Raw genomic sequence first — 15,198 nt, forward strand, 5'->3', positions numbered from 1 at the left:
AAGCCCCTTGTGATAGGACTGAAAAGTGAAATCAGATCTGCTGGATGTGATGCATATTTTGCTGTCACCTATTCCTACTTTCCTGCTCTGGGTCTGACCAGATGTGCCATTTTGAATCACAGGACACTCTCCTGGGGACATTTTAGTCACTGAAAATATATTCCCATGAAAAAATTAAATTGACACACTGGAATTTTGCCATCTAGACAGTTTAGAGATTTAAGCAATCTCTACACAGCTTAGGAATTCTGGCTGCAACTATGACATTTGCACATGCCTACCCATTTAAATCAACTGACCATTCCATCTCCATCTTGCCACAGTTTGGAGGGGCAGTGCCATGTGCCCACCAAACACAGAACAGTGGCAGTGACTGCTGTCCTCTCAGTGGAAGCCAAGTTCCCCCAAAACTCCTGCTCTGGGTGGACAGCTTTAATGGAGAAAGGAGGAACAGGAGCAATGGGTGAAGTTGCCTCGTGCCAAATCACTGACTCCTTACTGGTTTGCTAAAGCTGATCAGGAGGCCTCATGACTGGAGTAATAGGGAAGTTCAGAAAGGACAGTTAAAACTCCCACATGTACTTTTAGTTGCTCAAGCTGAGGCAAGCCACTGCAAGAAAAGCAGGCAAATTCTGAGTACCACCAAGAAGATTTAAGTGCTTCACTAACTGCACGTTTAAGAGTGTTTTACTCTTTCATTAAAGAAGCACTTTACTTTCTGTCCCCAGAAACCCTGAGCAAAATCTTTACATATTGTCCACATCTGGGACAATATTTAAACTCTCAGGAGGTATTTACTTCAAGTTCTTTTAGGGGCCAGCTGTATTCCAGAGCACCCCAGGGAAGGTGGGTCTTGTGGCCTGTCTTGTGGCTAACAAAACAGAAACTAGGGTGGCTTTGGCAGTACTGATAGGCAAACTCACTGGCAATGTGTTGTCAGTGTAAAATTAGAATAGTATAAAATCCCTAATGACCAAGAATGCCTTCAGCCACTAGATGGTGTATCAATTCTGCCATTTAAAGGGTCTTGGTTGTTGAAATAAAAGATGTCATGAGCTGTTAAAGAGCTCAGATCTAACTCTCTTTGGCCTTCTTGGCATAACCCAGATCAAACTCAGTTAAATGAGCTGTTGGCAGACGCTGCCAAACAGCTGTCTAATCTCTCCTTTTAGCATGCTAGCCAGAGCCTAAATCACAGCACCCCCTACTAAAATCCGTATTTCTCTACTTCTTTAATCATTAGGCTACACAGATAAGCTTTGCTTGTTCTCCCTCTCCTCAGCCAAACATATTTCACATTCTGGCTGCAAAAAAGGAGCAATTTTACATAAGGGACAGTAAGAACTCCAGGGTAACACAACCTCCTCACCTTCCTTTAATCTTACTTCCACTCCAGAACAAAATTACTCCTCTTGACAGAATAAATGGAGGCATCTTGTCTCTGAAGAGGACTACAAGGTGGAGGCACTTCTCTACACTCTTCAGTTAAGTTGGTCCAAGGGAGCAGGAAAGGCTATAATGAGAACTAAGATGAGCACTGTAGCTGAAGTTGCTCTGAACTCGGAAAATGTGGTATGTTTTATTTGATCTAGCCTATTGGTTTTATAGATTCAGCAATGACAGGCTGCTAAAAGCACTATCCGTCAATCACATGACCGTTGCTCTACAGGGAGCAGTGATCCAAGGATCAGTCTTATTTGTGCCAGCAGAAGCCCCAGGTGGTCAGAAGCATGTGTAACAGAATAAAGAGGACTCCCAATGGCTATTATTAGATATCTGATCCAAACACTAAGAATCCTGGCTCAGCTATTCATTTGAGGCCATGGAGCCACTGTTAGGGTAACAGTTCTCAATTACTGCTATCTATTTTTGTTTCTCAGTAGGAGTCAAACGCTTCAATTTGCTGGTGGACATTGCTTGGTGAGTTTATGAACAGATTCTTAAAACACTGCTGTACTTCCCTTCTTTTGCTCGAAGTGTCCCTTTGTCAGGGCTGAACTTGCTGCTGTCTCATTACTGTACATGACAGCAGAGTGGTCAGGCTGCAGAGCAGTAACGGCACAGGGCTTGGCCAAGATCCACTTCACATGCACACACACATGCAGCCTCGGCAAAATGCCTGCCAAGCAGTATGGGCAGGCTGCCTGCAGCAACCTCCAGCCTGGGCAGCTGTGCAATTCAGCAGTGACCTCAGTGCTCCTCTGAAGTATTCTGGGCACTCCCAGTAGGCCTCTTGTCCTCATAGCATCATAAAATGGTTTGGATTCGGAGGGACTTAACAGCTCACCCAGTTCCAACTCCCTGCCATGGGCAGGGACACCTTCCACTAGACCAGGTTGCTCCAAGCCCCATCCAACCTGGCCTTGAGCACTGCCAGGGATGGAGCAGCCACAGCTTCTCTGGGCAGCTATAACCCCCGGCGAGGAACAGCTCCGGCAGAGGGGGTACGGCTGTGCGGGCACACCCGCTCCCCAAGCCCCGCCGGTGCCCGAGCTACCGCCGTAAAAGCACCGACCAGGAAAGCCCCGCCCATCCCGCCCCCCGCACCTCACGGCCCGCCGCCGGACACCGCTGATGAGGACACACGCACACCACACACCACACCCACCCACCCACCCCCCCCACACACACACTCCCACACACCCCCACACACTACACACCCACCCCCCCCACACACACCCCCACACACCCACCCACACCCCCACACACACAGCTCCCCTGGCGGCGGCGCTCTCTCACGCACACCCCCTTCTGCGCCCGGGGATTGGTGGAGAGGGATCACGCTCTCTCGCGAGATCCCTCCGCGCGTTGCCGCTCCCAGTAGGGGGGGGGCGCTGCGCGGGGTACGCGGCGTTGTGACGTATCGCGTCGTGGCGCTACCGGTTGTTTCTACCTGGGGCGGCGGTTAACGGTCGGTGCGGCGCGCGGGAGGGAGGAGCAGGCGGCGAGAGGGGCGGCCGTGTCCCTGTCCCCTTCCCCGAGGCAGTGCGGTCCGGTCCGGTCCGATCCGACCGGGCCCCGCAGAGCGATGATGGCCGCGGCGGCCGACCTGGAGTCCTCGCTGGAGCTGAGCCTGACGGGCAGCGGCGCGCTCCCCGGCGGGCTGCCCCCCGCGCGCTCTCGCATCTTCAAGATCATCGTCATCGGGGATTCCAACGTGGGGAAGACGTGCCTCACCTACCGCTTCTGCGCCGGCCGCTTCCCGCAGCGCACCGAGGCCACCATCGGCGTGGACTTCCGCGAGAGGGCTGTCACCATCGACGGGGAGCGCATCAAGGTACCGCCGCGGCGGGACGGGGAGAGGCGGGGGCTCGCACCCCCTCTCCGGCCCTCTGCGAGGCCCTGCGAAGCCGCCGGTGGTGGTGCTGGCCGCCTGTGCGGCCTGGTGCTGACCTCCGGCCGCTTCAGGCAGTGCCCCAGCGCAGGGTGCTTACAGGAGAGAGCAGCCCGGGCTCGGTACAAGGCTCCAGCATCGCTGTAGGCAGCAGCAGGGAGACCAGAATGCGTGTGCTGACATGCTGGGGCCGGAGAGGCTGCAGTTGACTTGAGAACTGGGTATTATAGCCACCATGCTGCTCGCCGGTGTGGTGCTGTTGCACGGGAGGGCTCGTAGGCTCTCCTTCATACTTCCATACCCCAAAAGTTGAGTGTTGTTCTGTTGAATGGGTTCGCCTGTATCAGCTCTGAAACTTTGTTTAAAACTATTTTGCCTTGCTCCTATTGGAAATGTTATTAACACGTAGGTTTCTAAAAATTCCTACCATAGGCCAAACCTTTGTACAGCTTTTTAGCAGGTGTTAATCGGTAATTTTTCCTTAAAATGGACTTCAAGTTGATTGCATATCTACTAGTAACTTAGCATTGGCTGTGCCTGGTATCAGCAGCTTTTTGCCTCCCAGAAATTCTGCTTCTCTGTTTATCAAGGATCACACCTACTTGGCTTTCAGGTCCACAAAGCTATGCAGATATTACTGCAATAAGCGTTTTACAAATGTCCCATTAAGAAACTGATCGTTGCTCAGGAGTGAACTGCTACTGGTCCGGTAGAAGGTGTCCCTGCCGGTGGCAGGAGGTTTGGAACTGGATGATCTTTAAGGTCCCTTCCAATGGTAGCAATGTGTTACAGCTTTTAATTTATTTATTTATTATTTTTATTTAGGATTCTGTTAATATTGCTGCATGTTTAGGCAAGTGTGGTACAGAACTGGAGTATGACAGGGTGGATACCTAGCTCACATCTGACTCTTGGTTTTCACTCTGATTATAGGTTTAGCTAAAGCTTAGTCTTAAAAAATTAAATTTAGTGAAAAATTAGATGGAAGAAATGGTATTTTGTCTTCTTTGCACAGTAAACGCTCAGTAGATACATAAATGTTAGTGGTGATCATTGCAGACATTTGCAAATTAGACTACTAGATGCTTACAAATGCAGTTTGCTTACTAGGAGTAACACAATTTTGAACAGAATCCCCTTCTACTTCAGTTTTACAGTGTGTTTCTATCAGCAAAGTTTAATAACGTAGAAAAAGGGAGTAACAGTAGTCTTGGAATTGTATTTTTATTGAATATATTTATGACTATCATCATCAGGTTTTGTAATTACAATTTACAGTCATAGCTGGAGGCTGTGATTTTTCCTTGCTCACTTACAAATTAATAAATTGCAGGGGGCATGCAAGTCCATTTGCTTTCCTTTCTCTTCTGCTTTTTTTTAGCTCATATCCTTCTTTTTAACTAAAACCAAAAAATGAGTAAGAGTCTTTGTTAATCTTTTTCTTTATAAAACCACTGAAAAGCACTTCTTTGGCTGATGGCTGAGATTCTGTACTCCGTAATCCATTGCTGTCCATGATGGAGGAGAGAACCTCCTGAGGAATGTCTTCTTGTCAGCACCATCTTATTGACTAGCATTTCCACTACCTCTGGATTATGCTTGACCTTTGTTGGAGAGAAGTGAAGAAGAATATAGCTTAATCCACAATTCTGAGGTGCTTCACGAAAGTTATTGTGCCATTTTGTTACATATGTTCTGGTAGGTTGTTTTGCAGTGTTCTTGGAAATATTACCTGATGAATATATCAGTTCTAGTTGAGGGAGGTAGAAAACCGAAGGAGGCTCTTTTGACACACATTGTTTTTGCAGGAAGTTCTGTTTCAGCTTTAAAAGGAATAAACTTTATTGTTATGACCAGGCCTCCAGCTCTTAGGGGATGCTGTATGTGGTCAAGTATGCACCAGTTTTGGGGGGGGGGGCGGGGTGCCACCTCTTGTGCATCTTCACCTTTCCTGGTTGTAGCACTGAGCTCCAGCAATGCCAGGAGGGAGAGAAGCTCAGATGACCCAAATTAATGCCTGTTCTTGCTGTGCCCTGAAGGGATTTTTTCCTCTTGCACTGAAGGATATTATAAAGTAGTGTCTTCTCTTTCTCTCTTCTCCTTTCCCCAGCCAGCTGGATGGTCATTCTTGTGCTGCTACAGTACTGAGCATTTCCTTTGCAGCTGGAAAATGCTGTGTCACTAGCAGGAACACAAGCACAGTTCTTCTTGACAGGGGTCTCCCACACAGGACTTGTGTAGAAATCCAGGACATGGGGATGAGTGTATTCCTCTGTACCTTGTACAGTAGGCTAACAGCTTCAGATGAAATACTGATGCCTGAATGTGCTGAATAAATTAAACTTTTCAACAATTTTTTTCACTCTAAATTTTCCTAAATTGATCTCAGCATTGAAAATCGAAGAAAACAATGATGTCAGTCTTTACTGACCTACATTAACAGAGCAAAGGATGCAGATGAATTTCAAAGAAGGAAGTCCAAACATCACGACCTATACCTTTGAGCTCTTCAAGTTTTTTTTCCCCCACATCTTGTAAAAGGAGACATAGTTTACCATTTATCTTTTATTAAAGGCCAGTTATGTTTTTACCAGCATGCTATAAACTATGTGTGCTAAGAGAGTCCTTGTTTAGAAAGCAGCCTTTCTGGACCCATAAAAAGGTGTCAGAAGGTGGGAGGTGCTAGCTGAGTCTATATGTTTAAGTACCATTTGTCTTTCTGGGGGAGTGTGGCAAAGTGAGTCTGTCCACAGTTTTATTAGCAGAATTATGCTGTTAAACCAGATTTTTGAATCACACATTTTAAAGGGTATTATAAAAAATGAGCTCCCTTGAAAATGGGTGGTATTGAACTAATGAAACAGTAATCTTAATTCATCAATGCACATCTATTAATTTAGACCTTTTCAGTGCTATTTTTCAGTAGAGCAAATATTTGGGGAGGGGGCCCAGAAATTGAGTGGTTTCCTCAAGTTCAGCTGGTAAGAAGAGAAAAAAATACTTATAAAGTGTGAAATTGTAAGTGTTGGGGAAGGGTTTGCCTCTCAGTACAAATGATTGTGTGCCAAGAATATTAACATTTTGTATTTCAGATAATGCCCTTCAAGCTTGAAAGCTGCAGGTAAATAAAATTTAGGAGCAACTGTAGCTTAAGCTTAACTTGGAAGAGAGGTAAACCTTTTTATTTTCTCCTTCTCTACTTAAGGCTGGCAATACACTTGCAGATCTGTGCTTGACTGAAAGATGACTGATTTCTGCTCTGTCAGGTAGGGAGAGAAGTGTAAGCTCACAGCTGCCTGTGAAAATGAGCTCCCTTTTTAAATTAATTTGATATAGTGTTTTCCAAGATTATTTAAGTGATTTTTTAACATTATGTTATCTGAACATGAAGATTATTGCTGCTTTCTTCTTTAATTTGTCAGATTCCAAATTAACTAAAATTTTATGTGAGTCCCCTGACTTTAATGTTTTATAAGCGCATAGAAGTATCTCTCATCCGTGTAGGTGAATGAATCTTACCTAAACTTAGGTGCCTGTGTTCAATCTGATTGTCTAGACTCCCTTAACAGACCATGGAGATGCAGTCAATTGTGTTTAGAGTGTAATTGGCAAAAAGCAGGTAGGTATTTGCTCTAAAATGAGAAGGCTTGCAGCTGACTACCATTTTCTGTGATCAGAGGCTGTGGTGACTTGCCGTGCTTTTCTCAATAATGTTAATGATCCTCTTAGAAGCAACACATGGATCTGTATAAGTCTGTGGATCAGAAGCTGTAGATAACTGGATGACAGAAGCCAAACTATTCTGATGTTCTCGTGTAAATTCTCAGTTCTGATGAAACCAGTAACTGTCACTTCCACCTGCTTCAGCCTGAGTTTTTCTCTAGGGTGGGTAACCAGGGTTGAACATATTACTTCAGAAAAAGGTACACCATCTTGAAACATCACTTACTCTTTTTCCTTCACTCTATCACACTAGTGATTCATACCGTCCCGTGATTGACTCATGTATCTGGATCATCATCCATTTTAATAATTTCCAAACTGATGAATCCTGCAGTTATAGGGAAAGTCTTTATTGTTAGTCACTGTTATGAAGACTTTGCATCAGCTTCTATTCAGTTTCAACTTATTTCTATTGTTCCAGCTTTCAAAAAATTTATGGGATACTGTAATCTTCCTCTTTATCAGTGATGCATCTTCTTGCCATCAGCAGATTTTTCCCTGGCACTTGTTTTCCTTGTTTCTAATATCAACATCACTGTTAAAACTGGTGAGCGAGGCAACTTTCAAGGCACTTTCAATTTGTAAGTTTTACTGAAACATTTGGATCAAAGGGATACAGAACTGTGATAATGGGAGAACAGTTTCATCAAGAGGAGATACCAGCTGTACCTTTCATAAGAGTAGATTGAATTTTAATTTTATCCTTATTGTTTACAGAATGTTTAATACTCCTTGAATTCTGAGTCTCAAGAAAAACTCTCATTCCCAGGGAGAAAACATTTCTTTCTGACATTCTCTTCTCAAAAGTTTAAAAGACGAAGTGCTGATCAACTGCCTCAGCAATCAGGGATCAGCTGTACAGGACAGACAGGAAGCAAGGACTTGGCTTTGACCCAAGAAATTAAATGTTGTCTCAGGGTTAACACCATCACTAAGGTGTGCATGATAAAGCTCCAAACTAGTTTATTTCTTATGGTGTACAGTTAATCTTGCCATGCAGGTGAACTGGTCTGACTGCTGTACATTGCAGTCCCACATCTCCTGGACAGCAAGGTTGTTAAAACACCACTGTGTCCAATTAGTACACAGTTCTGGAGCGTACTCTGTGCATCTTTGGACTCTTAGCTTCCATTATACTAGGATGAGTGACGCATTTAAAATCTTTATTAACTGTTACTTATGTCTGCTTGTGTTTCAAGGCTTGTTTTGTTTTAGTCTGGACCTAAGAAATTTGAAAGCATTTTAGTTCTTCTGACTGTTTTTCTGTCCATTACACTTCACTAGGCTTCAGGCAAATATGTTAAGTCTGTTTCTGATAGAATGATGTGAACCTGGAAACAATAGTAGCATGTTAGGATAAGAGGAGGTTTATGCTTCCCCCCACCTTTTATGAATTAAACTGTGGTTTACTATACTAAGCGTTAAGTTAGAGATTCATAACAGGAGGGTATGATTCTAGTGGATACACTGCAGAGATAGATTGCTTTGTTCTGTTGGTGCTGGTATTATTCATGCATGGTTTGATTTCTTCCTACTTTTATATAGTACCGCAGTAGGCAGTTAACTTCATGCTAAAAGCAAAACTTTAGGGAAGATGACGTTATTTTTTCAATTAAAAAAATAACATCATCTGAGAGTTGTGCTGTGAAATACCTGTTGTTTTTCTCATATTAAAGTGCTATTGCAAAAACTTCAGGATTTGCTTTTGTAAAAATCTTACAAACTGCTCCAGTAAACTTAAGAAATTCCTATTTGGGATCAAATTTCATCATAATTTCTTCTTGGCTTCAATTGTGAGCATCTTTGAAAGCAGAAGTTTCTGAAATTGTGTAAAAGCAACAGTTTTCTTTGGCACAAACTTCTCAGTATGATTAATTCTGAAGAGTGGATTTCTGTGATCATGTGGCTCCCCTAGCTACAGGTGATTTGTATTATTTTCCAACATGAGTAATAAAACATCTTTTTTCTCTCATTGTCTTTCCCTTTTCAGATCCAGCTGTGGGATACAGCGGGCCAGGAGCGCTTCAGAAAGAGCATGGTGCAGCACTATTACAGGAATGTACATGCCGTTGTGTTTGTGTATGATATGACAAACATTGCCAGTTTTCACAGTCTGCCATCATGGATAGAAGAATGCAAACAACACCTTCTTGCCAATGATATACCACGGATTCTTGTTGGAAACAAATGTGACCTGAGAAGTGCTATTCAGGTACCTACGGACTTGGCCCAGAAGTTTGCCGATACTCACAGTATGCCGTTATTTGAAACCTCTGCCAAAAACCCCAATGACAATGACCATGTGGAGGCCATATTTATGACACTGGCTCACAAGCTTAAAAGCCACAAGCCGTTAATGCTTAGTCAACCCCCAGATCGCGATGAAATACATATAAAGCCTGAACCAAAACCTGCTATGACATGCTGGTGTTAAATTGTACAGCTGTCAGCTGTCACCTTGTCTAGTTTGCAAATGCTTCAAAATTATGATCTTGGCAAAGTTCTAGGTTTTGGTAACAATTACAGCAAATCTCTTTGGCACTTTAATGTGGGTGGTTTTTTTTAATTTCCTGGTGTAGATGTGCCCATCTCATGTTTTTTTGCACTTTGTAATTGTACTTTCAGAATTACTGAAGTTTCACTATAGATATACGGGAAAGTAAACTTGCAAGTGAAGTTTTGACAAAGCAGTTCTACTTGAGCTCTTGCTGCCTGAGATTGTTTTCATCACTTGTGGTAAGGTTATAAATAGTAAGCCAGTTTACTAATACTTTTGGTTGCTACTTGCATTTGAATAATGTAGGAGAAAAGTGTTTTGTGACAGCCAGGCAGCTTGATTTTTGGGTCAGAGAGGGGGAGGTTTTTGGCATATGGAGGAATATTTGGTGACTGCTAGCAAATTGCTAAGCAAGTACCTTCTGCTTTAAAAATAAAATCCCAGGACTGTCAGGTGAAGTCTGGGCTGTCAGTGTAGGAGCAAACTGCTAGCTTTTGGCCTGTCATTCCACTGTAAACTTCGTTTCCTCATGCAATGGTAAGAGAATTGACAAACTTGTCCCTACCTCTATATACTTAAAACTTCCTTTTTTTTTTTTTTTTCCCCATGATTAGCATGTAAAACTCAACTATGCATTCCTTCTTATGGAAAGTACTGTAGCACAGGATTTAGGGTAAACTTGGGACTATAACTTCTCTGACCGTACTAAAACTTCAGTGAGGATATATTTCTGAAGATGCTGTATTTGACTTGAGTCCCAGGGTGAGTAAAAACACTTAGTAAAAGATTGACTGAAGTTGGCAAAAGCATGCTGATTTTCAAGGATAGGGATTTCAGAGGGTTTTGATGATGATGAATGCTTCTCAGATACCTTGAAAAAGGTTTTTACAACCAATCTGAGTGATAACATATTTTAGGGATGGAAATGTTTAGGAAAGAATGTTAGGAATATGGGACTTTCTTAAAATACTTCTGAATGCAAAATAAATTAGATCTTGAAATACGGAGAAAACCTGCCCAATACATTATCTGTTACAGATTTTTGAGCTAAAACCTGTTTGTGTAATGGCATGGCTGAATGCAGGGCATCTGTGGCATTACTATTGTGAGTTGGTAATGTTTTGGGTCAGATGAGGGAAGTTATTCCTCTAGAGCCACCTTCTGTGTTCTCATAACTGTAGCTGGTATATAATCTGAAGGTCAAGTTTCATAATAAAAATGGTGCTAGATTGCACATAATTATGTAAGGTGAAACGTAAGCCATAGAATGCAGTCTATGACTTCATTTCTGTGCCACGCCAGACAATGTTTTCTGGCTTAGTTTTTGAAGGAATTGAAATAAAAATGAGGATTTTTGTGTGCAATGCTGACAGGAAACTAAGTGGAAGGGCCAGTTCAGAAGCTGCCACCCTTGTGATCACATTAGAAACAAATCATTGAAACAAGATAACTAATACTATTTGAACTATTATAGTTAGTAATATGTAATTCTATTGCAAGTTATACTGAAGGAAGAAAAATGCATTGACTTTTTTCTATATTTAAAGCATTCAGCTTGGTCTCATATGGTTAAAATATAAAGCTGCTATAACCATGACAGTAATTTTGTTTAGGACGCATTTGTAAAAGGGAATTTTTGTATTCACTCTGAACCTTATATGACTAGAATTTGGTTTACAGTCCTTTCAGAAACAGTCAGCTTTTTAACACTAGTGTCCTTAATGATTTTTTAAGAAAAGGATTAATCTTAAATTCGTGTTTATACTGTTGTAAATAAATATGGTTTACAGTCCTCTTGGACAATTTGTTTTTCACTCATGTCCTTAATTCTTTTTCTCAAAGGGATCCATGTTAACTGTTTGCATAGTATGTCAGCAAACTTTTTTTTTTTTTTTTTATTAAAAAATGACAGAATGAAGAATTCCAAAGTTGGTCAGGTTGGGGGTTGAGGTAAGAAAAGTATGGAGCTGCAATGTTAAATTTGATATCAAACATCTGCAAATCTGTTAAGCTTTGAGTTATTCACAACCTGTAAATAAGGGCCCTCATGTCATTAGACTTGTGTGGAAGCAGTGTTTAAATATGTAATTTTGTCTTCAGCACAAAGCATGTTTTAATGGTTCTGCCATAAGGGTAATGTGGTCAGTAATGCAGGATTCAGTATGCTTCCTGGCTTTCAGTGGTAACGTGCTGCCCACAACATTGATGTCAAAAGTACTGAATACTTTGTCTATGTATTTTCACTTTACCAAATTGTAAAGTTGGATCATTTTCTATGTGTTGATGGGGAGGGCAAGACATAATCCCAGAAACCTAATAAACTGGCTTTGCCACAAACTGTTGTCACTTTTTCTCAGTAATTATCCTAGGAATGATGATATAATTTCTCATGGTAAAATCCATTAAAATACTGTAAGGGAGGAAAAAGGGTTTCTAGTTTCTGTTTGTGTGGGTGACAGTTGTGCAGAAGACTGTCATGATACTTGGACTACTGTCAGTGCTTTCTTGCCATGGCTCTGAGTTGTTTTGACGCATCTGAAGCAATTACCTGATAATACAGAGGCATGCTTTGGTTTTATTTCGGGTCCCAGAAAAATGAGAAGTGATACAACAGTTATAAAACTAGGAATTACTGACTGTTGGAGGTATGTAAAGACCCTAAAGGAGTTTTCTCCATTACTCTTCTCTTAGTCTCGCCTCATGTTCAGAAATAAGAGCTCTTAATTTCACATATGGGTGGGACTTCTTTATTTCAAAAGTCTTGCTGGTTTCCATCCACGTACATACGCACATATGGAGCAAGGCTTCAGTCCCAGTTAAGCTGGCTTCTTGGTAAATGTCATAGCCCTTTGCCCAAAAGGGAGCTCTCAAATAGTTTGTGTTTATACTGTTTTATTACTGTCCTGTTTATTCTCCTGTTCCAGTTCCTCACTTAATATTGTATTAAAAAAATAAAAAAAGGTAAAGCATTGTAGATGGCTTGCCTCTTTAAACGAGATTGAAGTCATCACTGCTCACACAGGCTGTATTGAACAGCTAAAAGAGTTTGCCTGTTGAATGTGCATTTGTGCTCTGGGAGTAACCAGAAGCAGCCTCAGTAGACTAGCAGCAGTGCAATGAAGTTGTGAGCCCTTGTGCTAGGCTGACGCTACATCAGACTGCATAGGAAGGAAGCAGTATTTGGCTTGGAAAGGCAGGAGGCCAGCATACAGACTCCATATGTGTCCTAGTATTCATGCAAACACTTGCTGCACATTAGGGTTTTCTTGGGGTTTGGAAGGGGTTTATGTCTCATGTCTTCCTCGTGATGCTATAGTTAAGCAGCACCAAAATGCATGGGTGTTTTTTTGTTTTTTTTTTTTGCATATACTGTGATCTCCTGAAAGCAAAAACTGCTGATCCAATGTACTGTCTAAAATACATAGTTAGTAAAGAATTTGGAAGATGAAATTGCTCCACCATTTATAAACCAGTAATTTTAAAAGATTTCTGGGTGTACTGAAAATAGATAAGGCCCCCTAGTGAAAGTAGTATCTTTCACCTTATTTCAACTCTAAAATATGGCTTAATGATCTAAAACTCAGTTAAGCTCTGACTTTGGAAGGGAGTAAAGTTAGGAGTTCATACAAGAAGCAGGTTAGAGGCAGCCCTGCCTTCTCCACCTCTTCTCTCTCTGACCTTCATTGCCTTCACCCGTGACTTATCCGGGCTTTCCCACCCAGAATTGGCAAAACTGAACAGCAGAAAACATCACAACTGTTTTCTTTCAAACACTGCAGTTTTGCATAATGACAGAACTGATCAGTGTAATGCTCACTCCTAGACCAACAATTGCTGAGTTTGTGCCTGTCTCCCATAATATTTGATGATGTGCTGGGAGGGCAGCTCCTCTCTTTTACAACTGGTTATAGACTCTTGTTATCTGAGTCATCTTGTTTGACACACAGTTGTCATCTTTAAATTGTAACCTTGCACTATCATTTTTCCTGACTGAACATCTGCCAACTTGCTGCTTTTATACATACATTGGAAATCATATTCCTTGTCCCCTCTCACTTCCACCTGAATATATAGTTCTAATAGTCTTTTCTTTTTCTTTCCAGAGTCCTGTTTTCACAGGACCACCTTGATTCTCAGATAAAAAGTAGGGTCACATATAATTTTAAAATAGTAGTAATGTTACTTCTACAATGGCAGCCTAGTTTTCTATGCAAATCAACACAAAACCTACTTGTAATCTTTAAAGTTGTAGATAAGATGAGAAATGGCCATTATTCTAGGACTCACAAAAAACCCACTCTTTTGAGTTAGGGTTTGTTTTTTTTCTCATCTCTTGGCACCGGTTGCCTGAAGGAGGCTTCTCATTCATGTGGATGAATGGCAGCATCAGTGAGGGCTGTGAAGCTACATTGAGAGGGAAAGAATTGCTGCTGGTTCCCAGTGATGTCCTGGGGGTCGCTGGGCTCTCTGTACTGCCTCCCAGCTGCAAAACCAGTGTTGCAGAGGCTGACACCTATTGAAGCCCTTGCTGAAGGCAGCTCCTTGTAGTTCAGGAAGATATTGCCAGAGCCCAAAGGAAGGCATGTAAAAGATGCAAGCCATCCAGGGACACCCACTGGGGTGCATAATCCTGCTCTGTGTGTTACCAGCCTTTGCTGAATCACCACCAGTTAACATGAATCTTGAATGGTAGAATACTTAGGTAATCATTCAAAATGAATGAAAAGCAAATTTCCCAGCAATACCAATGATCATTTCAGAAACTCATAATCCTTGTCCTGTCCTGCTCTTCTCATCCCTGAAAAACAACCCAGAATGAATGTAATATGACCCCTGAAAAACAACCCAGAATGAATGTAATACGTAAGCCTGGGGAGAGAGGTACAGTGGTGATCACTGACCAGAAATACGGCTTGTCGTTGCAACTAAGAGTGAGAATGTCAAATAGATAAGAGTCTCAGGGTAAGCAGGCTGATTAGTACAGACACTGTTTATCTTAGTACCAGCAGAAGTGGTCCAGGCTTGAGCTGTGCTCACCTCAGTGGAAAAGGCTGTTCTGTGCCTCTAGCTACAGCAGTGATAGCTGCTTCACCTGCCCTCAGCTCAGAAAGCAACCAAGCAGACCAGTATCAACCATTCAAAAAGAAGTAGCCTGCTCTCTCTTCCCCAGAATTAACTATTATAAGATTGGCTTTGAAATAAATGGTCCATCTTAAAAAAGTTGAGGGGTCCTGTCAGCTTGCATCTTATTTTGAAAGCTGTAGGGTGCACTTGGATCTCACAGTTTGGGTTTCTGTTAAAAGATGGAGTTTGAAAACAGATGATGTTGCTGTTGTTTCAAAATGTATAAGCTAAAACCCCACCAGAATCTTCAGGTAGTTACTTGCTCCTGGAGAATCAAGAAAAAGCAACTACATTCGACAACACTGAAGAGCTCAAGGGGCTTCTCTTATCTGCCCATCATACTCCATCTTTCTGTACAGTCAATTCATATCAGGTCCTGGTTTAAAACAAGGAACTCTATAGCACTGCAGCAGCCCTCCCTCTCTGTTTGAGAGTAAAAGCAGTACATTGGATAGTCAGATCTTGGTTTTTCTTTCTACTAATACTAGTATTTTTCAGTAGGAGGTATACAGAATGTCAA

At 42.1% G+C, this 15,198-nt stretch overlaps 1 protein-coding gene across 2 annotated transcripts; it reads left to right on the top strand.

Moving 5' to 3' along the window:
- Nucleotides 1–2,874: 2,874 nt before the first annotated feature.
- RAB33B (RAB33B, member RAS oncogene family) lies at nucleotides 2,875–11,891 on the top strand. 2 transcript variants are annotated; one of them, XM_062637214.1, is made up of 3 exons: nucleotides 2,875–3,277; nucleotides 9,048–9,269; nucleotides 9,683–11,891. In XM_062637214.1, exons 1-3 carry the CDS (start codon nucleotides 3,029–3,031, stop codon nucleotides 9,689–9,691), a joined length of 480 nt encoding a protein of 159 aa, XP_062493198.1. In that variant the 5' UTR covers nucleotides 2,875–3,028; the 3' UTR covers nucleotides 9,692–11,891. The 2 variants fall into 2 exon arrangements, with proteins under 2 accessions (XP_062493198.1, XP_062493197.1); XM_062637213.1 differs by having other exon boundaries at nucleotides 2,891–3,277; nucleotides 9,048–11,891.
- The last annotated feature ends 3,307 nt before the right edge of the window (nucleotides 11,892–15,198 follow it).

The sequence above is a fragment of the Pezoporus occidentalis genome, unplaced genomic scaffold (genome assembly GCF_034315485.1).
Source record: "Pezoporus occidentalis ecotype Australia unplaced genomic scaffold, CSIRO_AGI_Poc_V1 ctg51, whole genome shotgun sequence".
Lineage (NCBI taxonomy): Eukaryota > Metazoa > Chordata > Aves > Psittaciformes > Psittacidae > Pezoporus > Pezoporus occidentalis.

Excerpts from the sequence above, each read along its gene's own strand:
- RAB33B (XM_062637213.1), top strand. The coding sequence starts at position 3,029 with ATGATGGCCGCGGCGGCCGACCTGGAGTCCTCGCTGGAGCTGAGCCTG. Across the intron at positions 3,278-9,047 it reads TCGACGGGGAGCGCATCAAG|ATCCAGCTGTGGGATACAGC; the intron begins GTACCGCCGCGG and ends TTCCCTTTTCAG.